The following is a 25,094-nucleotide window of genomic DNA, read 5'->3' as shown; positions in this document are numbered from 1 at the left end:
GTGACTCCAAAATTCAAATCCTCCTATGAGAACATGCTGCTTCTACTTTATTGACACAAAACAGTAAAGCATTACCAGCAGCGTGACTGCATCACTTTGGAAAAAACAGTGGTTTAGGAAGCAGGAAAGAGAAAGATGAGGGGACAGTTTGACTCCAGGGAGGACCTTTCCGGTAGGTTGTCATGGGCTCGCACTGCTGTTTTTCTCTCAGGGACAAAACCCAATCCATGGTGTATGTCACCATTCCTAATTATTTTAAATCTCCTCATAGGAGTATTTGCCTTTGGGCTTTTTGCTACTGACATTTTTGTAAACGCCGGACAAGTGGTCACGGGGCACCTGACCCCGTACTTCCTGACGGTGTGCAAGCCCAACTACACCAGTACAGACTGCCGGGCGCACCACCAGTTCATCAACAACGGGAACATCTGCACCGGGGACCTGGAAGTGATAGAGAAGGCGCGGAGGTCCTTTCCCTCCAAACACGCTGCTCTGAGCATTTACTCTGCCCTGTATGCCACAGTGAGTATGACCCGAGTAGAGTTTTGGCCGTGATGGGTGTCTCTGCCATCCTCATCCCCCATTCTTTCATTAGTCACTTCTGGTGGCTTCTGAAGTCATGTTACAATGTGTTTCTCTTCCATTATATCATGCTGTTGCCCCCACCTCAATACCCCAATGCCAGAGGATGTTAATTCTGGCGTGACTGTTGATGATCACTTAGTCACCTCCTCCCATTTTACAGATACAGAAACTGAGGCCCAGAGAATTGTTAAGAGTACACAGTCAGAGCAAAGGCCCAGGCTCCTGGCATTGGACACAGGGTTCTGTCACTGCCCAGAATAGCACTCTGCGCCAAAGCTCTGGTTGGTTCCAGAACGGCACACATTCCTCACGCTTGTCTATGGATTGCAGATGTAAGCCTTATGCAAATGCCTGCCCAAAGCAATGTGCAATACCAGATGAAGACAGGGTTTCCTCTGCTCCTCCTAACACTCTTCAACACTTTGCCAGGACAGATGGGCAACCCTGCAAGACCCCCAAAATCCAACAGTTCACTTCTCACTGTTCTCTAGATCACAAAATCTCTTGACTGCCCCCACTGGGGTATAATAGTCTAAACTTTGTGGCCTCATCAGAGAGAAAGCACAAAAGTGTGTCTAACATCTTAAAATAGAAGAAATGGTGTCCATCTATATTTCCTTCTCTTTAATTCCACCCCACTTTGGAAATAACCTAGGGCTTCCCAGGTGGCGCTAGTGGTAAAGAACCCGCCTACCACTGAAGGAGACGTTAGAGACACAGGTTCAGACCCTCGGTTGGGAAGCTTCCCTAGAGGAGGGCATGGTAACCCACTCCAGTATTCTTGCCTGGAGAATCCCATGGACAGAGGAGCCTAGTGGGCTATAGTCTATAGGGTCACAAAGAGTCAGACATGACTGAAGTGACTGAGCATGCATGGAAATGACTTCATTTCACCTTTGCCTGACCTTTGCTTCTTTAGAACGCAGAGTATAGAAGTAGACGGATCAATGCAAACATTCCACTGATGGATATCATGTGTATTTACCTGTGGATGAGTGACTATTGGCTAAAAACATCCCTTTTCCTTCAACTTACTTTATATTTATGGTACGACTAGTCTAGAGATTCTTGGGTGAAAGGTGAAATAAGGAGAAGGCAGAGCAAAGACCCCTTTCAAGCTATGCGGTCTGCCTAGAAACTCCCAGTATGCCTTCACCCCAGCCCCTGGGAGCACGTTCCCCTCCAATGACAGTAACCACAATGCCCACTGCATCTGATGGAAGCGTGTCCATGCCGTCGTCCCCAACACTGTCCTAAATTCAGGGAGGGGTAAAGGTGACTGACTACAGGTCTGGTCCATTTGGTGTAGTTTAAAAGAAATTGCTTGGTATTCTCTTTAGAACAGTGGTTCTTTTTTTGTCCAATTTATAGAATCACATCTATAGGACAACTTTGCAATATCTATTTCTTTTAGATTTACTCTTTAATGAATACATGACAAAAATGGTTTCAGCTACCCCCACATTAAGGAAACATGAATGTAAATAATACAGAAGCCTTGATTTACAAACAAACCAGTTTAGCTCAATGAAGTTCCTTGACTCACTTTTACCCCACCCACAAAAAAAAAAAAAAAAAAAAAAATATATGTCAGGCATTTTTTAAACAAGGTCTTTTCAGGCATTTGGCATAATTTCCAGCTTTCAAAATATTGTATCAATTTGTATCCTAGATTATCTAGAACTTATCTAGAACCTAAGTTATATGAAACAATGTACTCTTGCACCTTTTCCTGTATTTTTATCAGACTTAAGTCATTGTTGTATGAAATAAATTTCTATAATACCATTACAAAAACAAATATATTACTCATCTTAAGTTACTGTCTCATCAAGTGAAATATAAATTTCTCTTGAGAAGAAAGAAGTATAGTCATCTCACTCAGAATATATGCTGGTAGAGCACATGTTTTCAAGGATTCAGATATAATCCAATTCAAATCATGCCCCACAGACAAACTATAATCAGATAAACCCTGATACAGGACTCCAATTATGTAAACATCTTCTGAGCCCCTATTATGCATGCTTTCAGAAATTACTCAACAAGGAATTCCTAAGTACTAGTTAATACTGTGAAGAATACTAATGAACCATAGGCCCATGTTTTAATCTTATAAGTTTGTAATCTTATAAGATTTATAAAGGCTATAATTTAAAAATATGGAAGCATAAAACACTAAATTTAAATATATATATAAAAATAATAAAATTTAACCCATTATTGACTGGGGGATTTTTACAAAAACCAACACCCATGGCCAGTGATTTTTATTTTGGCCAGCCAAAAATTAATTGTTATTTCATTAAGACTTTATGGGTTACTGTATTTAATAGTTATACTTGATACACCTGCAAAGTCTTCTCCAGCACCTTGAGTATTATCACTTTCCATATCAGAATTAATCACTAAGGTTTTTTTGCTTTAATATTCACATAGTCTGAATCAGAACTATATTCTGAAGAACTATCATCTTCTGACACATTACTATATATGCCACTTAGACAATCAGATAAAGTATCTGCATAAAATTCTTCACTCAAAATTTCAAGATGTATCATTTTTGAAAATTTTACAGCAATAAACTTGCATTTATAATATATACAGCATTGGAACAAAAATTGAATGGAGGAAAATGTGAATGACCATTATAATTATCATAACATGATAAATATCATTAGTTATAATAATTATAAGTTGTATAATGAACTCTATCAATTTTAAGCCCTAACAACTATGTCTCTGGTCAATAACATTCAATACCAAAAGACATATTAATACATCTTTGGTCAATAATGTGCTAAACAACATTTCCTACTTAGCCTCAGAATGGTGTGATGATATGCTCTAATTTACATAACTCTGATCTAACCACAGTTTTGTAGGGTATGTGTTACATATAATAAAGAAAATCCCATCTTCCTGTATTCACACCAATGCTGAAGGGTCATCCTAAGAAATTACGTTTCCACTAAAATATTTTAAAATGTATCTATTTGAACTTATATGTGCTCAGGTCATACAAGCACACTATACTGCAACTTGAGTATTGGCATACTATTTTTCTGAGTCACAAACTCATTTAGCACACTTGTTATGGTTTCCCTGGTGGCTCAGATGGTAAAGAATCTGTCTGCAATGCCGGAGATCTGGTTTTGATCCCTGGGTCAGGAAGGTCCCCTGGAGAAGGGAATAGCAACCCACTCCAACATTCTTGCCTGGAGAATCCCATGGATAGAGGAGCCTGGTGGGCTACAGTCCACGGGGTTGCAGAGCTGCTCAGAGACTAACACAGAGACAATAGATCAATTGCGCCCTCTAGTGGTTTCTTATAACCATTACCAAAGTTTGTGTGACAAGAGGCATACCTTGCTTACTCTAAGCCACGAGGGACATATTTGATAACCAAGCCTGTAAAATATTTAAGTCTTACTCAGCTCCTCACGGGGAAGGCAATGGCACCCCCCTCCAATACTCTTGCCTGGAAAATCCCATGGACGGAGGAGCCTGGAAGGCTTGCAGTCCATGGGGTCGCTGAGGGTCGGACACGACTGAGTGACTTCACTTTCACTTTTCACTTTCATGCATTGGAGAAGGAAATGGCAATCCACTCCAGTGTTCTTGCCTGGAAAACCCCAGGGATGGGGGAGCCTGGTGGGCTGCCGTCTATGGGGTCGCACAGAGTCAGACACGACTGAAGCGACTTAGCAGCAGCAGAAGCAGCTCCTTACAATGTCTTAAGAACAGAGTACGTCTCATGTGTCATAAATTGTATCATCATTTACTAACATCAGGTCTTCCCAACCTTTTATACACCCACATAGAAAATTTTTAAACATGCTGGAGTAAATGAATGAGTAGAACTGATCACAGCCATCCCAACGAATGTGAGAATCAATTTCCCAGCACAACGGAAACACTGGTTTGGAAGTCAACACTTTTATACTCATTGAAAGTGTGAAGAACTAGCTAGGATTATGGGGGACCTAAAAAATGAAATGTATTGCTACTCCCCTACCCGGTCTTCTCCATAAAATTAATTCTCATAGAAGATTTTCTGGCATCTGAGATTCTTATATGGGTTTATTAACACTCCAAGTGATTCTTTAGTTTGTTGCATAAAAACTGCATGCTCTGGACCTGATTATCATGCAGTCATTCATGGCACTGTGATTCTGTTCCCATGCCCACCAGAATATAAAGCACTGAGATGAGTGAGCATTCGTTCATCGTTCATGCTTTGGTGCAGCCCGTCTGTGTGTGTTGGTGTGTGTCCGTGTGCATGTATATATACACCGTGTACAGAGGCTGCTGGTCACTCCCCAGTCTCTGTCCTCACCTAGATGTACATCACAAGCACAATCAAGACGAAGAGCAGCCGACTGGCCAAGCCAGTGCTGTGCCTCGGGACCCTCTGCACAGCCTTCCTGACGGGCCTCAACCGGGTCTCCGAGTATCGGAACCACTGCTCTGACGTGATTGCGGGCTTCATCCTGGGCACTGCGGTAGCCCTGTTTCTGGTAGGTCAGCTTCCTCTACTTTTTTCCCCCTCTGGTGCTCTCTGAAAGGCTGCCCAAGATCCTGGTAAGTCAGGCTCCCCAGACTCCACGGTCTCAGTCCAGGTTCCACCGGCCTCAACCTTGTGAGCTGCAGTTACTCACCAAGTACCCTGTGTCCTTTCTTTCAGAAATATGACTGCATAGTCCCTCTGTGGGCCAGGAGTATGATCACTCCAGGAAGGATGGCTTGCTCCACTTCTTCCAACCCTGTCCTTGGGGCTGGGGATGGGCAGACTAGCAAAAATTTAGTGTACATTCAAACCATGATTCTTTAAATACTTGCTCAGAGACATACTGGCAGCATAAGCTAAGTGCCGCTTGGGGGAAGAACAGAGAACAAAGTACTGACAGAAGCAGGCAGCTCCTTCTCCAGCATTTCAAGAAACTCCACTCTGGCCCAGACTTGCAAGTCCCACTCAGAAATAGGAAAACCCTCAGCTAATCGCACCCAGGGGACCTCTGTTATTATCTGAACATGCCTCCTGGGCATCTTATTTCCGCTATAAGTGGCTTCACAACCACATAACACTTCCTGAAGAAGGGTTTTGGTTCATTTTTATAATTTGAGGTATGATAAAGTGAAAGTGTTAGTGACTCAGTCATGTCCAACTCTTTTCAATCCCATGGACTGTGGTCCACCAGGCTCCTCTGTCCATGGAATTCTCCAGGCAAGAATACTGGAGTGGGTTGCCATTTCTTTCTCCAGGGGATCTTCCCAACCCAGGGATAGAATCTGGGTCTCCTGCATTGCGGGCAGATTCTTAACCATCTGAGTCACCAAGGAAGCTAAGCATACAATAAATGGTACACGAATTGTATAACTTGATCAGTTTTGACCTTCAGATACTTCTTTCTCTCCCACCCTTCCCCTCCCCCCTCATTCCTAAGCAACCACTGATCTTCTGTATTAGGTTACTGTAAGATTTAATGTTAATGGAATTATACAATATGCATGTGTTTTTTCCTAGCTTCCTTCATTCAGCGTAATTATTTTGTGATTCATCCTTGTTGTATCAGTAATTCCTTTCTCTTGCTATCTAGTATTCCATTGCACGGACATACCATGGAGGTACAGTTTTTAAAAAATATAGTCAAGGACTGGGCTTCCCTGGTGGCTCAGTGGTAAAGAATCTGCCTGGCAATGCAGGAAACATGGGTTTGAGCCCTGATCTGGGAAGATCCCACATACCACAGAGCAACTAAGCCCATGCTCCACAACTATTGAGCCTGTGCTCTAGAGCCCAGGAGCTGCAACTACGGAAACCCAAGCACCTACAACCTGTGCTCTGCACCAAGAGAAACCACCGCAGTAAGAAGCCAGCACAACGCAACTGAAGAGCAGCCCCCACTCGTCACAACTAGAGAAAAGCGTGAGCAGCAATGGAGACCAAGCACAGCCAAAAACAAATTTATATAAATATATATGTGCGTGTATATATATGTGCATGTATACATATATATTTTTTTTTCAAGGATTTAAAATACACCCAGAAGGGTTCACAGTAAATCACTAAGCCTAAAGATGCTGTGCATGGTGAAATCAGTCTCCTAATAATATTCAGCAAGCCTCTCCTAGCAGACAGAAGTCATCACAGCCTGTTGCCCATTCTGCCCTTTCTGGTCCAAGGCACCCGTTAAGACTAACATCACATGTAGATGGATTCCACGGGCCTGTGACCTAACTTCTCCTTGTCCTATCCCTTCCATACAGGGATTCTGCATATATGTCCTCCCCAACATAGGAGAGGCACATGTGCCTGTCCCAACTTCTAACTCAGAGTTCCCCAACACTTGTACCTGCTCAGAAAATGCTTACATTTACTCAGAACACTAACTGGCAAGCTCCATTTGCATTCAAAGTTCTTTTTCAGGGATCCAATCTTTCTTCCTAAAGTGAAAGACAGGGGGACTTGAATGCACATTCTCTGTGAAGCAGCAGCATAAGTGGTGCCGAGTGATCCTGAGATACTGATCTCTCAGAGGGTATTTCCCTAAGGGTGCTTCTTAAATGGGGGAGAGAATACAGATGACTCAAAGAGGGATCAATAGTTTGTCAATGAAAGCCCCATTAAGGGGCTTCCCTGGTGGCTGAGACAGTAAAGCCTCTACGTGCAATGCGGGAGACCAGGGTTCAATCCCTGTGTCGGGAAGATCCCCTGGAGAAGGAAATGGCAACCCACTCCAGTACTCTTGCCTAGAAAATTCCATAGATGGAGGAGCCTGGTGGGCTACAGTCCATGGGGTCACAAAGAGTCAGACACGACTGAGCGACTTTACTCACTTGGCACTTAAGAAGCCAAATCTTACAGTGGACTGATTTAGAGGCTACGGAGTTTATGTAGCCTTGGGAAAGTTATCTACATTCTCTGTGCCTTCTTATCTAAGGTGGAGAGGATAATAGTATCTCCCTTATAAGAATGTTGAGTAGTCAAATGGAGAAGGAAATGGCAACCCACTCCAGTGTTCTTGCTTGGAGAATCCCAGGGATGGGGGAGCCTGGTGGGCTGCCGTCTATGGGGTCGCACAGAGTTGGACACGACTGAAGCGACTTAGCAGCAGTCAAATGAAATTAGGTAAAACCCTTCAGACAATGCCAGATACATAAGTGGCCCTCAGTAAATGTTAGCTGTTACTATGAGATGGTTTACATGTGTCATGTCTTTTAAATGTAAATCTACAAGGCAGGTGTTATTCCCATTTTTATAGGTCAGGAAACAAGTTCATTGAGGGTAGATTGAGTATCCCTGGCCATCTGGTGATCAAACAGATGCTTCCTCAGCACCCCAAATGTGCTCAGCAGAAGACAGCCTGGACCGTGCCCCAGGTCTTTCCATGGTCCCTACTTATTGGCTCAAAAGTCACTGTGCAGTGACATTCTAAGGGGCAGGCCTGCCACCCACAGAGATAGCCAGGCATTGATGGCTGCAGTCTGACCCTAATCTTTTTTCCCCTCATCCCGCAGGGAATGTGTGTGGTCCATAACTTTAAAGGAACACAAGGATCGCCTTCCAAACCCAAGCCCGAGGACCCCCGTGGAGTACCCCTCATGGCTTTCCCAAGAATAGAAAGCCCTCTGGAAACCTTAAGTGCACAGGTACAGTAAAGTGGTTTTAGCCAACAAAGCCCGGAGGCTCCAGGCTTGTTATCTGGAAGCCAACTAACCATTCCTCTAGTGAAAACAGAACACAACTGAATCCACCCAACAGTAAAAAATCTGGGGACTTCCCTGGCAATTCAGTGCTTAAGACTTCACCTTCCAATGCAGAAGGTGAAGGTTCAATCCCTAGTCAGGGAACTAAGATCCCACATGCCTCGTGGCCAAAAATACCAAAACATAAAACAGAAACAATATTTAACCAATTCAATAAAGACCCTAAAAAAAAAAAAACTCAATAAAAATCTGACATAAAGGCCCTCAAGAACTTCACAGCTTCCCTCAATTCCTTTCAGGGAGTGGGCATCATGAATTCTCAGGACGTTCTTAGTAATGTCTAACTTAAACCCCAGCTGCTTCAGGATATCTTGACCTTCAATGTAATAACACATTTGTGAAATTTAGGCCAACTCTTGTGGTAGGCCAATTCGATTTAATATGTAGGACAACACTTGGAAAGAAATGCTTTGTTACATTCGGTGACAGATGTAAACTGGAAGCACATTAAAAAAGGTAACTCAATATCCTTTTGGATCTCTTTTGATGACCATCAAAAATTCGATGCAACAGTACTTACTGTTTACACTAGGACCTTGTTTACATTAGGACCATTACATTCATGCCAGAGATAAAGATGACAACTAGCCACACAGTCTTTATGCTCAAGGAACTTAGAGATGATCAGGAAAGGTGTATGTAAATGCATGCATGCTCAGTTGTGCCCGACTCTTTGTGACCCCATGGACTGTAGCCCACCAAGCTGCTCTGTCCATAGAATTCTCCAGGCAAGAAAACTGAAGTGGGTTGCCATTTCCTACCCCAAGGGATCTTCCCGACCCTGGGATAGAACTGGCACCTCCTTCACTGGCAGGTAGATTCTTTACCACTCTGCCACCTGGGAAGTCCTGTATATAAGTGAATAATCATAATATGGCATGCTGAATCAGATGCACAAAGTGTTCTGTGAACACAAATGAAGAAAAAATCTATTGTAAGGCAGGGAAAGACAAAGATGTGCCAGCCAAAATGAGCCCTGATGCATGGTATAACACCTGACTTTTGCCTGAGACAATTGCTAAGTGCTTTACAAATATATTTTTTTGAACAAAAACTTACTGAATTGGTAGTGTAATTCCCACTTCAGAGAAAGAGAGGAATATGAAGATAGCAATATTAAATTACTCACCCAAGACACACAGCAAGCAAGTGGGAGAGTTGGGGTGAATAGTTCTTTGAGCAGACAGAGCAGGGATAACTAATAATAAAACAGGGATTTTATTTTCATGTAGCTGAGTCTTGCTAAAATGTTTATTTTCTGTAATAGTCTATTTACCTTGAAGTCTTACTGTATTTGGCATCTCCTTACCAAATCATCTTTATTGAGTACAAGAGGAAAGCAAATCTCTTCCCATTGGACTTATCAGATCCTTCCTATCAATACAGTATAAAATATTTCACTAAAGATTATTAACTATCAGAAAACTGAGAAACTATCCTATTTCTTTTCACATTTAATGAAGTCCAATTTTATTAATGAACAAGGAAAAAAATCTATTTCCACCTGGGAAAAAAAATATTTAGGAATCTCCATTAAACCCAGTGCCAAGTGTTTTGTTTTCCCTTCACCTATATTAAGGTGAAAATTATAAATTCTAAATATAATTAGAAGTAACATGTTTAAAATTTTATCACTGGTTTATTTATATACAGCCAGTTAATGCAGGTTGAATGACAAGTTAGCTAAATAATGAAACCTTGTGATGAAAAACCCTAGTTTTCCTTTTAACTATGTTCTTAAACCCAGTGAAGTCAGAGTAGTGAAGTAAAGTCGCTCAGTCGTATCCACCTCTTTGCAACCCCATGGACTGTAGCCTGCCAGTCTCCTCCACCCACGGGATTTTCCAGGCAAGAGTACTGGAGTGGGGTGCCATTTCCTTCTCCAGGGGACCTTCCCAACACAGGGATTGAACCTGGGCCTACCCGCATCGTAGGTAGACACTTTACTGTCTGAGCCACCAGGGAAGATCCTGAAGTCAGAGTGGGTCCCTCTATCTTTGAGAAGAAGCAACTAGTGACAAAGGTGACAAAGGTGAATTTAAAAAGCAAACTGAAATGTTTGCCGAGCTCCACAAACATGTAGTCTGTTCTTGCAAATGCTATTGACCTTGCCCTGAATGTCCTGGTCTAAGAGCACCTTCTTTCCACCTCAGCACTGCTCAAGCACCTTCTGTCTGAAGCCTCCTCTAGACTTCTCTCTCCTCCCTCAGGACAGTAGTAGTTGACTAAGCCAAGAGACACCCAGGCCATGCTTTGGGGGATTCTGCTTGCATTGAAAAATGAAGTGCCAAAAAGGGTTTCCAAACCCCGATATTAGCAGTAAAGGGGCTTCCAGGTGGTATGGTGGTAAAGAGTCTGCTTGCCAATGCAGAAGAAGTAAGAGACATGAGTTGAATCCCTGGGTCAGGAAGAGCCCCTGGAGAAGGAAATGGCAACCCACTCCAGTATTCTTGCCTGGAGAATCCCATGCACAGAGGAACCTGGGGGGCTACAGTCTATGGGGTTGCAAAAAGTAGGGCATGACCACACAACCGACCAATCCACAATACAGATTTTTAAAATTCTTTAAATATATGTATCATTATTCACTACAGGCAGTAACTGAACTTTTGAAATCTGTCCATGTGTCTATTTCCATGTGTATCACCTTGTCTGCACACAGTTTGAGGCCTTTTGTGAATACCAGGCTTCAGCCGAAAGAGCCTCAGGGCCCGACGTGCATTTGCTGCTCACAGTTCATGTCAGGACTGCCCTCATATCTGCCTCCCCCAGGAACTGAGAGATTAAAGATACAAATCCTATGAACCATGTCCTTCTTACTCTCCGTATTTCCTGGCATTCACTAGGCATGAAATAAATGTCAGATGAATAGACAGATGCAAGCCAGAGTCAAAATATGAACTAGGCCCTTTAGTCAAAACCAAGAACCCAAAATTGGACTACAGTCTATATCTGAACCTCCATGGTAAGTAGTTTATGAGTAATGATGAACAGAACTTCTGCAGGCTGGTCACAATGAATCTACAGGAAGCTGGAAGGGAAGTAGTACTGCCTCTTAAGCTATGCCTTCCATGCCATTTGTGCAATATCCAAGCATCTGCTTTCCACATGGGTGGTTAGAAGGACATACCCTTTATTTGTGGGTCAAGAAAAGGAAATGAGCATATGGTGCAAGCTATCACATTCAATCTTTACGATAATCCTGCGGTTGGCCTTATTCTTCTATTTTATAGACGAAGTAAAGCACAAAGAGTTTAAGTAATACGCTGAAGGTCACTCAGCAAAGATTAAGACACAGGCCCATCTAATTCTAAAGGCCCTGCTTGCTCTCTACACCACACAGCCTGAGGTTTAAGGAAAATTCCATTTTGAAATCTACAGCTCTCAGCACTGAATATGGAAACACGCTGTAGCGGCCAGAGTGTGGGGGCTGAGCTGCACCGCACTGGCAGAGTTTACACTGAGCATCGCTCTTCCAAAACAAATATGCCCTGTGTTCTCCCCTGTGGGCGAAAGCTTCCTGTGCAATAGCAGCAGCCATGGCTTCTACTAGAAACTGCTGCTCCTTTGTAATTTTGGGGATAGAGCTGTCTTCCCAGGAGGAGGACTATGGGGATCTGAGAGAAGATATGAACCTCTCTTTAGAGCACACATTCTCACATGAGAATTCCATCTCGCCGTTCAGAGCATCTCAAGGAGAAAACTGTCTCGCTGGAGAGGGAACCCCCCATCCTCCCTTTCGTCCCTGAGACATACTTTGTCCTTTGCCACATGAAGCCCCAGGGCTGCAGGCTGCCCCAGGCTGCTTCTCTCTTCCCCTCTAAATGATCAGCTCAAATTTAAATACTTGGCTTTCTGTGACTGAGACAGTACGTTCTCTAAAATCTTTCCCCAGGACTAAAGAGAAACCAGAAAGTAAAAAACTGTAGAATCCAAATGAAACAAAGATGGTCAACCTTCCAAAGTCTTATTTTGTGACCACACAGAGTTGTATCCTGGAGACCTGCTCCGAGCTTTCCTCGCCCTGCAGCCTCATACCCATTTTCACCTGCACGATCAAGCTTAGAGTTGAGCAAATGTGTTCTTGTTGAACACGGTTTATATTAACAAAGAAATGAGAGTGGAGCCGATGTGTTAACTCACTGTGTCGTATGAAGTCTCTTGTGTCTCCTGATGTGTACAGTGGGGAGAGGAGATATATTTTTCTTTAACAACAGTAACAACAAAAGGATCCACTCTATCCCAGGACCCACATGCCTATGACCTTATTCCAGGGGATTCTGATTCAGCCATTCTGGGGTGAAAAGCCATGTAAGAAAATCATCCCACAGGAATTCTAATGCTTATAGACTTCATATCATAAATAGGAGGGGAAAAAAAGACTTGTTGAGTTAAAGAAATCTGTACAAAGTCACCAAGTTAGTTATCTTAGGCTGTTGAACTACTTTATCTATACCATTCACTCTTAAATGAAATCTTAAAAACATAAAAATGACCAAACTATTGATGGAAGTTTTTTTTTTTTTTTAAGGAAGCATACTATAAAAGCAAAAGGATAAGTTTTTCACATTATAGCAAGAAATGCAAAAACCTCACTTTTCACAAATATGGTAGATAAAAGTACCTTGAGAAATATGGAATACTCAGTTTCTAAAATTCACATTTGCCCTCTCAAGAATATGACTCTCTAGTGTCCTAAAAACAAACAGGAATCTGGAAACCCATAATAATCAATTAGCTCTAAAGCCACCGTTTCTTAAGGTATTATCAATACCATAAACTGGGAATTTTAAGTTCAAACAAAAGAGAAAGCCTTGGGCCTGAAAAAAGGTGTGATTATATATGTTATATAAAACAAGAGATAAGGGTTATTATGCACAAACCACATAAACAAAAATTAACAGAACTACAAGGAAAAGTGGATAAAACTGCAATCATAGATTTTAACGCTTTTTTCAGTAATAAGCAAACAAAATATAGTAAAAAGTTAATAAGGTTAAGGCAATGGCACCCCACTCCAGTACTCTGGCTTGGAAAATCCCAGGGACAGAGGAGCCTGGTAGGCTGCAGTCCATGGGTCGCTGAGGGTTGGACACGACTGAGCGACTTCACTTTCACTTTTCACTTGCATGCATTGGAGAAGGAAATGGCAAACCACTCCAGTGTTCTTGCCTGGAGAATCCCAGGGATGGGGGAGCCTGGTGGGCTGCTATCTATGGGGTCACACAGAGTCAGACACGACTGAAGCAACTTAGCCGAGGCAAGGCAATATATAATCCTCAAACACAAACATTTAAAACAAACTACATGTAAGACTATAAAGCAAATCAAGAAACTTTAAAAGCATTCAGTGTTATATTTTCATAATTTAAAAAAATTTGTGTAAAAAAAAAATCTATTCAGTAGATCACACAGATGACATTCTCCAGAAATGCAGATACCTTAAACCAAAACCGCTATGCACTTGAAAACATTAAACTCACTGCTCTGAAAATCCATGGCTCAGAATACCTCATATGGAAATTTTTCAAAGATTAGAAGCGTTCAAAATTATAACAACACTTAAAAAAAAATGTGGGATGCAGCTAAAATTACTTTGAGATCTTCAAATGATTCATAGAATACAGTTACCTATCATACAAGACAGATGAGTTTATTTTGGTTGAAAAAAAATCAGGGAAGGTTTAATAGAAGAGGTAACAAGTTGAGGGGCCTTGGAGACGCATGTCAGGGAGCAGGAACAGACTGTGAACTTGAGACAGGAATCAAGGGGATATTGAGGGAAGTGAGAGTGTGTGCATGAGTCAACTAAGATTGTATCTGCTTATGTTTGCAGAATCACTCTGCCTCCATGACCGAAGTTACCTGAAACGGCTGACGTGTCACAAGCTGTTTTTTTTTTTTTTTTTTATCACCCTCCAATTCAATACTTCAAGACACAGTTACTTGATATCAAACTGTGAAGACAAGTATTATGTTTATCTAGTTAGAGGCTAATGTTTTGTACATTTTTTGTATGAGGAAGTGATGTAGCTTGCCCTGATTTTTTTTTTTTTTTTTTTTTTTGGTCAGCTTTAATATATTTATGCCAGAATTTTAAACAAAGTTTTCTTCTTGTTCAGGTGTGCATTGAAGAACCACATTTATTCAATGATTGATGTTGTTTTGTGATATTTGTACACAAACCTTCTTTTATCAGTTTTATAGACACTGAAATGAAATATAATAATTCACTTTAATCTTTTATTATCACAGTTGCTGCCTCCTCTGGAATTTTTGAATTTTAAAAAAAACTTAACTTTTGAGTTGCAGGGAAAACAATGTTGGTTAATGGTAAATCTCAAAATCAGTTGTGTAGAAAGAAGTATTACTTTGAAAAAGAACTTTATATTCTGACTTAACATGTGATTGCATCCCAAGTTAAAGTAACATATTAATAAGAAAAAATCACCTAAGTTACACAAGCAATGGCAGGAAATTCTGGTTTTGAGGATGTTGGTATGATCCTTAGATAATGGCCTCTCCTGGTTAAGAAATTCAAGATCTTTCTGTAATCATGCCCTTGGGCTGGCAGGTAACACTGCAGCCTTCTTTCTCAAATGACCAGCCAGTACCAGCATCCCCTGTCAACTCAGTTTTGTATATCATATTGTATGGACTTTATATGAAAATGAATATTTTACAGTTTGCACAGTATTATTTTACAGAGAGGGTATCAGAGCATCTACAACCTAGAGCCCCAAAGCAACAGCTTGACTTTGGGGCTTTTAATTGTTCTAGAATTTTAAGTGCATCTCATTTTTCTAGCATGGTAATAACTAACGTGTAACTTCCCTGAGAGCAGGCGCTCCCTTGTCTGTATCTATCAGAATGTTTTCTCAACACTTCCATGTTGCTTCTTCTTAGCTTTTTTTGGTACATATTTTTTTTCTAAAGAAAAACGTTATTCACAAAATGAATTTTGGCTCATGTCCTTTGTTTGATGCTTCATCCCCCGAGTATTTGAAGACTCACAATGATGTGACCTCAGTAAGTGTTTATCCTCTTCAGTTCCCTGCCTATTGGGATCAGCCATAACAGAGGCATGACTGATATGTCCTTTCATGAAGGAGTATGTGTGTTTAGGCCAAAGAATTTGTGAGTTTAAGACACTCAGAAGCACATTCTGGTTTTCTAGCAAGCTACCTTTGTCTTCAGTTTGCCCATAGATACTTCTAAGGCATCAGTAAAAATTCAGTCATTTTGACTCTGCTAAAACTCATCCCCCATCTCATTCTGGCCTAAACTTATTTGCACTTACATGTATAAACACTCACACACATCTTTTGAGTGACATCAGACTAAAAGTTGGGGAAGTGGGCAAGAAAGGGAAGTGCTAAAAGCCCTTCTCATCCCCTATGCTAAGCCACAACTATAATCTGGTTGTTCAAAAGTGAACCCAGACATACAGAACAGACTTTTGGACACAGTGGGAGAGAGAGGATGGGTCAAATTGAGAAAGTAGCATGGAAACACAAATATTACCCTATGTAAAACAGAGGGCCAGTGGGAATTTGCTGTATGACACAAAAACTGGTGTTCTGTGACAACCTAGAGGGGTGCGATGGGGTGGGAGGGAGGTTCACGAGGGAGGGGACATAATTAAACCTATGGCTGATTCATGCTGATGTATGGCAGAAACCAATACAATATTGTAGAGCAATTATCCTCCAATTAAAAATAAATAACTATACACATATAAACAGTGAACCCTAAGAAGCTGCAACACCTCCAAGGTCGTGCTGTATACATCAGCAGTACCGTTGGAATCCAGGTTTGCCTGACTCCAAATTCCACTCTTTCCACTATGTTAAAATGTCTCTAAACCAAGTCCACATCTTTTCAGAGGTTTTTCGACATCATCACCTACTTATGTGGTTCAGGGTTGTGTAGGTGACAAAAGCACATCATGAGAAAGACGCATTCTACTTACGAGACGGAATGATTTGCAAGCTCTGAGCCTTCCATTCTGGTATAAGCTACGCAAGTATAATGTTGCCCAACTTCAGAGTGATTCATCTTCTAAATATATTTTACAGTTCTTTTAATAATAGCAATGACAGTTCAGTTCCATTGTTCATAAGACATTCTGAAAAATACTGGCACACTCCTGATTCTCCATTGCCCATTTCTTATCACAATGAGAGACCATCTAAATATCTATCAAATGGTATTTCCAAGAACATAAGTTGACCAAGCGAGGGTTACCCTTACATTCTTCACTTTGGTTTCAATCTGGAAGGACCTATTAGAAGTGTTCTGAGGTCTCCAGCCACAGACTCCAATTTCCTGGCCTTTGTTAGTTATTGATACAGGACACAGTGATGTTCCACAGAACACACATTGGGGCACCTAGAACCAAGGACCATCTCTGGGCTCACATCCCTGGGATCATTGGGTCAGTCTGATTCCTTCCATATGACAAGGCAACCTCAGTGTTACCCCTGATTTAGGCCCAAGTCACTTCACAGGCCAAGTCACTTCATGGACCTTTCAAGCCTGCCATTTGAGACTCATTTCTTGAGGCTAGAGACCCCTCCATATGGGCCATGTACCCAGGATAAAGCCCTCTAAGCAGGAGGAGTGGTCACTATCACCTTAGGATGAAGTCTGCAATGAGCTTTTCTTCTTTTTAAAGAAGCCCAGAGGAGTCTGAGAAGTCTGATTCACTGTGAGAGGGAAGTGAAAAGAAACTAAAGAAAAGCTGATAAAATGTATGGACATAAGCAACCTCATGAGACTATTAGCCCCTGAGGGTTTATTTATGACATTTTCAGTTCTTTGATTCTGTACCCAGAATAGGATCTGACAGAGAAAACTTTGCAAATAGATGGATGCCAGGGTTCCAGTTTAATTTGCCTGAAAGAAATTATGCCTAGTTTGGAAATAAAGAGAATTTGCATGGAGCCTGAATGTAGATGAAACATAAGTATATTTAGATACAGAATTAAGTGTGAGGAAACTGCACTCAGCAGCTATGACCATGTAGGTGACTCTCTTGGTAAATTCTAGAGATCTCTCTAATTAGGCTGTGATGGACAGAAAGGCTATATGTAGCTCCAGTTAATTAGAATGTAAGTAGGCATAATCCCATACACAGGAGGAGGAGTAGATAGCACTAGTATGATTAAAAGAGCAGAAGAGTGCCAGGAATAGCATTTTTGTTTCTAAAAAATTCCCTTGATTTTTATATTATATGCAATGACCAGAACTTTGAAGGTGTTAAGTATCTTGGAGGCAGACACGAATACCAGATTGCCCTAGTTAGTTTTAAGGAGGTTACATTAAGGCTGTTACACTGTTCTTGCCTTGCTGAAGTCAAGATGTGTACTAGAACTAGCCTGTCATTCACAATCATTCCCTCTACTACCATGGGAATCTTGTAATGAACAGCTAATCTCTTGCTTCCATCCTAGTTCTTGATCCAGATGTCCCAAGATTGAGTGATACGATCATTCACTAGGAATTTAATGAACATCTGTTATGTGTTAAGAATCATGCCAAGAACTGGGAATATACAATAAAATTGACCTACTACTCACCCCTATGGAATTTAGGGTCAAATGGAAGAAAAGGAGAACCACCACAGAATACTCAGTGTTTTGAAGGGAGACCTGGTTTAGGTAAGGCAAGTGTTATGTCTTCTTTGAAGTGCTTCTAAGTCGCTTCAGTCATGTCCGACTCTGTGCGACCCCAGAGACGGCAGCCCAACAGGCTCCCCCATCCCTGGGATTCTCCAGGCAAGAACACTGGAGTGGGTTGCCATTTCCTTCTCCAATGCATGAAAGTGAAAGTGAAGTCACTCAGTCATGTCCAACTCTTAGCGACCCCATGGACTGCAGCCCACCAGGCTCCTCCATCCATGGGATTTTCCAGGCAAGAGTACTGGAGTCTTTGAAGCGACATATACATTAAAATGAGGAGATGACTATACAGAAAAGTAGCAAAAAGCACATGAGGCTAAGGGAACAGTATGTACCAACGTCCTGGGGCAAGAATGAGCTGTATCCGTGCGAAGAACTGAAAGTAAGCCAGAGAGGTGCCAAGTATCGGTTATCCATTCGAGGAGAAGTTTAGGCCCTGGGGCCCCCTACCTTTTGCCAAGCCCCTTGTGGGGGTCCTTGATTTGGTCCAGCTCTGTGGACCAAATGTGCTAAGGCAGCCTCCAGTGGAGTGGCCTGTTGTCTCATTCTTTGTTGTTCCTTCTTCCTAAACCTGGTCCCTGCCATTAGAAATTTCGAAGGCAGTCTCAACAAGGTGAGACATAGGCATACCCAAACTCCCTTCCACCTTTTGTACTTTCCTTTCTATGTTAGAGGCACTGATAAAAGTCATGTTAACCATCTTTAAATTCTCTAGGGCCTCAGAGACTATGTATGCGCCTATAGGCTTTAAAGATTCTTTCTAGAAATTCCGAAGGATCTTCACTCAGTTTGTTTCCTTCCTGTGCTTTATTAAGGATCTTTGTTTTGGCCCCATTTGGGCCAGGTTTCGGCCTGTCTGCAGCACCACTTCCCAAACAGGACCCACTGTGGGTTCTGCTGCACTTGCAGCAGCCTGTATTGGGCTGCCAGAGGTTCTTAATGAAGCCCACCTGCCGCTTCCCTGGCTTTATCCAGCACCTTCTACGCTCTCCTGAAGTGAGTATGGGTAATAAACCTTGAACATCAGCTCAGGTTGGGCTGTGGGATGCAAAAAATTGATGAAAAAAAATTTTTTTTCCATTCTCCTTGGGTCATCTCTGTATGTTGACATATTAAGGGAACACTACGTATTCCCATTATTTATTCCAATTAAATAAATCTGAAGTTGAAAAAGGAGAATGGATTAGGATCAACCCCCCTGGCTGCCCAGTTTCAGCATTTGCACCCGCAGTGGGGACTTGCCTTAAAAGAGGGGACCCCGACCCCCGAGCCACTGGTACTGATCTGTGGCCAGATAGGAACCAGGCCGCACAGCAGGAGGTGAGCGGTGGGAGAAACCGAAACCATCCCCCCTCTCTACCCCACCCAGGAAAAATTGTCTTCTACAAAACTGGTCCCCAGTGCCAAAAAGGTTGGGGATCGCTGGCTTGAAAGATATTGCCCCATCTTACAAGATCAAAAAACGAAGTCTCAAGCCTTTAACCCAGGTACTGGCAACCTTTCATATTGCTTGCCCACATCCCTCCAGGTGGGCCTCCAACCCACGACCCGTGGGTCAAGATTCCACAAAGAACGTAGGCAGGTGTATTTCTTTAACAAGGTTACCCAAAAGGCATCTTCCAAACCCTAAATCTCCCCCAAACCCTTGTTTCACTGCAAGATGCGGAAGCTTGGCGGCCCCTCGCTGGGTCAGCCGCAGGGAGCGTTCCTGTAACAAACGCACCGGCTACCGCTTGGACTCAGTGCACAGGCTCTCAGGCTCTCAGCCTCTCAGCACCCGGGAGGGACCAAAAAAACCAACGGGCAAAATCCTGTTTGGACTTACCTCCTGGTTGACCCACCAAATTTGTTACTGAGCCAGGTTCATTTTTCGGGAGGCAGAGCCAGCCAAAACGCTGAGTTACCGAGGCTCGCAGAGAAGACAGTTTACTTGCAAGGCGAGGAAACGGGAGAACAAGCCTCAAATACACGTCCCAGAAGACAAGCGGGTGGAGTATCCAGGGGATGACCAATGAAGAGGCAGAGGAGGGCTGGCTGAGGCGAGAGGGGGCGTGGGGGAAAGGTGATTGCGAGAAGATGCGATTCTCGTGGTCCTGCACAGATGTAGCTAATCTACAAGCCTCTCCATGTTCAAAAGGTCCCCAGTGGACACCAGCAGGTGCCCAGCCAGAGGGTCGGTGGTGCTACCCTGTCCTAACCAGCTCAGCCTGAACTAGACAGAGCTGAGTCCAACATCCTGGAAAATAACTCAGGCAAACATCTTGTTTATGCTTCATGCCTCTTAGAGGACATGTAGTCATAAGACATACAAGTCTTAAAACAACCTTGATTAGTGAAGGCAAGTGAAATGGGTTTGACTAATCACTGTATTTGGTTTCAGATAAAACCAGGAAAAAAAGAGCAAGGAAATGTGAGGACTAGAGCATATAAAAACATTTTCAAATATTGTCTTTAACACACCATGTGTAAACTCAAGAAACACTTCTTAATTGATGGTGGCATCATCACTAATTTGTGTCCAAAATTTGACATCCCAGGTTTCCCAGTGGTTGGCTCAGTGGTAAAGAACCCGCCTGCCAATGCAAGAGCCACAGGAGATGCCAATTTGATCTCTGGGTTGGGAAGATTCCCTGGAGTAGGAAATGGCAACCCACTGAAGTATTCTTGCCTGGAGAATTCCATGGACAAAGGTGTTCTGGTGGGCTACAATCCATGGGGGTGCAAAAGAGTCAGACATGACTTAGCAACTCAACAGCAACCCATACTTCATCTTGTAATCAAGGTGTCTAGAAAACCATTTTATTAGTTAAAATGTTGCTTGATTAGCATGAGTTTCTTTTTAAAGGTGAATAGTGTATTCTCTGGTGACTCAGATGGTAAAGAATCTACCTGCAATGCAGGAGACCCAGGTTCAATCCCTGGGTCAGGACAATCCCCTGGAGAAAGGAATGGCAACCCACTCTAGCATTCTTGCCTAGAGAATTCCACAGACAGAGGAGCCTGGTGGGCTGCTGTCCATGGGGTTGCAAAGAGTCAGACACGACTAAGCAATTATCACTTTCACTTTCATAACTGAATAAGCCATGGGAAAAGCCTGCTGCACCGTCCCTGTCCCATGGATAAGATGACTTCCCTATTGTGAACTCAAGTATATTTCCTTTACTGGTGGATTTTCTTCTCTAACCCATTTTTTTTTTCATTCAGAGCAATGCTTGTCTGAATTTTTCTTTCTGTATATGTGGTATTATCAATTAAAGTATTGTAAGGTCCTCTGTCATTGGACTAGTCTATCTTTTAATATTATGTGTTGAACTAACCAAACTAAAAAATTATAAATACCCTTACCACATCCAACCTCAATTATAGTGGAAGCCATAATACTGATATAACTGATAAGAGAAGATTCAATTATTTCATCCCTAGATACTGCAACCTGGGTAGATACTGCTGTCAGGCAGGTAAAATGATAGTTACATGAGTTCTGGAAGACTGTAAATTCAATCCTATTATAAATCCATCTATATTTGTGTAAGCTTAGGTAACCTAAGCTCCCCAAGGCTTGGTTTTTACTCATCTGTAAAATGGAAATAATTTAGTGACTATCTATTCTGTGATGGTTAATTTTATGTGTCAGCTTGACTAAGCCACTGGAGCCCCAGATATTTGGTCAAACATTATTGTGGGTATATCTGTGAGGGTGTTTTTGGATGAGATTACATGAGATTCAACAGACTGAGTAAAAACATGGATTGCCCTCCCTAACATAGATGGCCTTCATTCAATCAGTGGAAAACTGAATAGAATACTAGGCTGACGTTCCTTTAAAAAGAGGGAACTCCTCCTGCCTGTTTAAGCAAAGACATCTGTCTTTTCTCAACTTCAATCTCATACTGAAACATCAGCTTTCCTTGGATATCGAGGCTGCCAGCTTTCAGACTGGAATTCACACTATTAACTCTCATGGTTCTCAGGCCTTCAGACTTGGACTACAATTACACCATCAGCTCTTCTGGGTCTTCAGTTTGCAGGTTGTGGATTTGGAGACTTCTCAGCTTCTGTTACCACAAAAGCCAATGCCTTAAAAAAAATTCTGTATTTATCATGTTGGTTCTATTTCTCTTGAGAACTCTGACTGAGATTTTCATACAAAGAGTGTTTCTAAAAAAAAAAAAAAGAGTTTTAAGATTGAGTTTTTTTGAATTGGCTCTGGCGTTTCTGGAACTGGCTCTTTAATCTGATTAGATTTAAATATGCTAATTATTCTATTTTGAGTAGTAAGGAGAACACTGATAGTCTATGGCATGACTTGACAATGAAGACAGGAAAAAAAAAGGCACCCCTGGATACTTCTCATCAACCTCTTATAAGAATGAAAGGGCTGGGTAAAGCTGTATATGATACTTTAGAACATTTTTGGCAAACTGATAAATATAAGATTGGCTTGTTGCTCCTAGTGTTACTGGACAAAGTGGGGAAAGAAAATGAACTCAGGAATTTATATTCCCAACTTGTGTGCCCTATAGATGATCTGAAAGCTTCTATGTGTGCTCTGAAAAAGATCCTTCTCTCCTGTAATCACAGGACTGAGATTGCTAAATGTCATTGGATCAGCTGAATGACAACGCTAATCCATCTCACAGCCTCTTGGGATGTCTACTGTTAAAGCTGCTCTGAAGATTCAATTAGAGAACTCAAAAAACCTGGTAGCAAAGTTTCTGGTATACAGTAAAAACTCAATAAGCATTTTGGTCTGAATTTTTTCTATATACATGGCTTATTTTCAGCTCCCTTCCAACTGGGAAGATGGAGGTGACTCTACTCACCATCAGAGGTTTCACTTCTCCCCACTATTGCATCATCACAAGGAAAATATAATACAATCTCCTCCAGCAACAGTACATGGTCCTTGGGACTTCCCTGGCAGTCCAGTGGTTAAGACTTCACCTTCCAATGCAGGAGGTGTGAGTTCTATCCCTGGTTGGGCAGCTAAGATCCCACATGCCTTGAGGCCAAAAAACCAGAACATAAAGCAGAAGCAATTTTTTTTTTCACTTTTAATTGTATTTTATTTTTAAACTTTACATAATTGTATTAGTTTTGCCAAATATCAAAATATTGTAACAAATTCAATAGAGACTTTAAAACTAGTCCACATCAAAAAAAAAAAAAACTTTAAAAAAGAATAAAACACAATACATGCCTCTCAGATTATCCATATTATATAATCTTATGAAACTTTAAAAGTCTGATAAATGTCATAAATTTCAAGATGGTCATTAATTTTTAATTCATTTTGCAATATTTTCATTTAAAAATTAGATTGTGCCATTTGTTCTTCTACAATGCCTCAGGCCAGATCCAAAAGAGGGTGGGCTGCCAAGAGGGAGAAATGTTTATGACCATGATCGTCTTTAGTAGCAAAGAACAGAAAAGCCCAAAGTAAGTGGCTTAAACAAATAAGACAGTGTATTGAGTCTATTAACAAGAAATACAAAGATTAAACAAGTATGGCAACAACATAATTAGAGCTCCAGTATTTTTCTGCAACTCATTTGGCTCAGACCTTGGGTGTTGGCTTTGTCCTCAGACCAGCTCCCCTCATGGTCTCAGGATATCATCCACCTTAAGATACAACATCCAAATGGAAAACTTCCCTCCAAATTCCAAAAATGTCTCTTTCAGGCAATCTCCATTCTCTTCAGATGTCTCTGACATCTCATTGGCCAGAATTATGCCACATTCTGTGCCTACACGAATCACTGGATGAGGAAAAAAAGAACACCATGATTGGTCTACGCCAATCACCACTCACCTGTGGGGGATGGAGTGAGTCCAGAATCACAGAAGCACTGGGACATATGTGGGTACAATTAAAAAGGAGAAAGGTTATGCAACAAGAGTGTAAACAGCAGAGATTTTTAAACTGATTAAAATTTCTACCAGAAGCAATAGAAATCTGTGAAAACCACATACAAAGGCTGAGAGGAAAATACCTAGTCAAGGTTAAAACACAACAAAGAAACAGTGAAATGGGAAGCCTTAGAGATAAAGAAAATCCAGAGACTAAGAGGCTGCCAGTTTCCAGCATTATAAATTATTTGTGTTCTAGGGCACATAAACCTTTGTCTTTGGGATAGACTGTCTAACCACCCTAGAAAGGGAATATGATAGGGTGAAAGTTACTAGGATTCATATATACAGATGAGAAGTATTCTACAAATGTTTAAACTAGAAATACTTCTGCAGTCAGCCAAAGGACACAAAGAAAGAAGGCAAAGCTTAGAGAATCAAAATGTCTGGACAAGTTAATTGAGGGGTAATCTTTGCCCATAAGTTACAGAAAATACTTGAAATGCATCAGAAACCAGAAGAGCACATCTCCCCCAACCAAATTTTCATTTGTTGTTGAAATAATTAGGGGAGGTAGTAAAAGCAGGAGGGGCAAACTGTGCTGATTGGCAACTGAATAGCCCTTCCTAATAATGGATCTTATTTTTGTTCACAGTCCACTAAATGGACATGGTTTTCCAATGGATGCTGACCCATCTCTGTACCTCTGGGTTAGTCTTGATTGTCTAAGTTAGTATGATGGTCTCATCTCCCTCACCTGTGATCACTTTAGGCATGAACATGTGATATGGGTTCAGCCCATGGGGTACCAAGCAAAATAAATTAAAATAATAATAATAAACCCATTCCTAGTCATATCCTGATGGAATTTCAGAACGCTAAGAACAAAGAGAAAATTGTAAGAAGTTCTCAGAAAAAGAAGAAAAGAATCCCACAAAGTAGCAAGAATCAGATTTCTCATTGGCAACAATGGATGCCAAAAAGACTAAAGAGAAAAACAAATATTGTATAATATCATATACATGTGGAGTCTATAAAAATGGTACAGATGAATTTATTTGCAAAGCAGAAAGTCACAGATATAAAGAACAAACTCATGTCTACCAAGCGGGGAAGGAGGAGGGGGATGAATTAGGAGATTGGGATTGACCTGCATACACTACTATGTATAAAATATCAATAGGTAACTAATGAGAACCAACTGTA

The 25,094-nt window shown here is 41.5% G+C and overlaps 1 protein-coding gene across 4 annotated transcripts in view; it reads left to right on the top strand.

Annotated features, from left to right (window-relative positions):
• Positions 1–15,317, top strand: part of PLPPR1 (phospholipid phosphatase related 1) — a 592,616-nt gene extending 577,299 nt beyond the window's left edge. The window contains exons 7-10 of one of the 4 annotated variants that reach the window (XM_070375192.1): positions 272–522; positions 4,929–5,105; positions 8,107–8,238; positions 14,192–15,317. In XM_070375192.1, coding sequence (XP_070231293.1) covers positions 272–522; positions 4,929–5,105; positions 8,107–8,238; positions 14,192–14,224 — 593 coding nt within the window. In that variant the 3' untranslated portion in view covers positions 14,225–15,317. The remainder of the gene's footprint in view (positions 1–271; positions 523–4,928; positions 5,106–8,106; positions 8,239–14,191) is intronic. The other 3 variants (XM_070375191.1, XM_005904074.2, XM_070375193.1) reach the window with 3 other exon arrangements.
• The last annotated feature ends 9,777 nt before the right edge of the window (positions 15,318–25,094 follow it).

Source organism: Bos mutus, chromosome 8 (assembly GCF_027580195.1).
Source record: "Bos mutus isolate GX-2022 chromosome 8, NWIPB_WYAK_1.1, whole genome shotgun sequence".
Classification (NCBI taxonomy): Eukaryota; Metazoa; Chordata; class Mammalia; order Artiodactyla; family Bovidae; genus Bos; species Bos mutus.
Note: the sequence above shows the minus strand (reverse complement) of the source record. Positions and strands in the feature narration are given on the sequence as shown.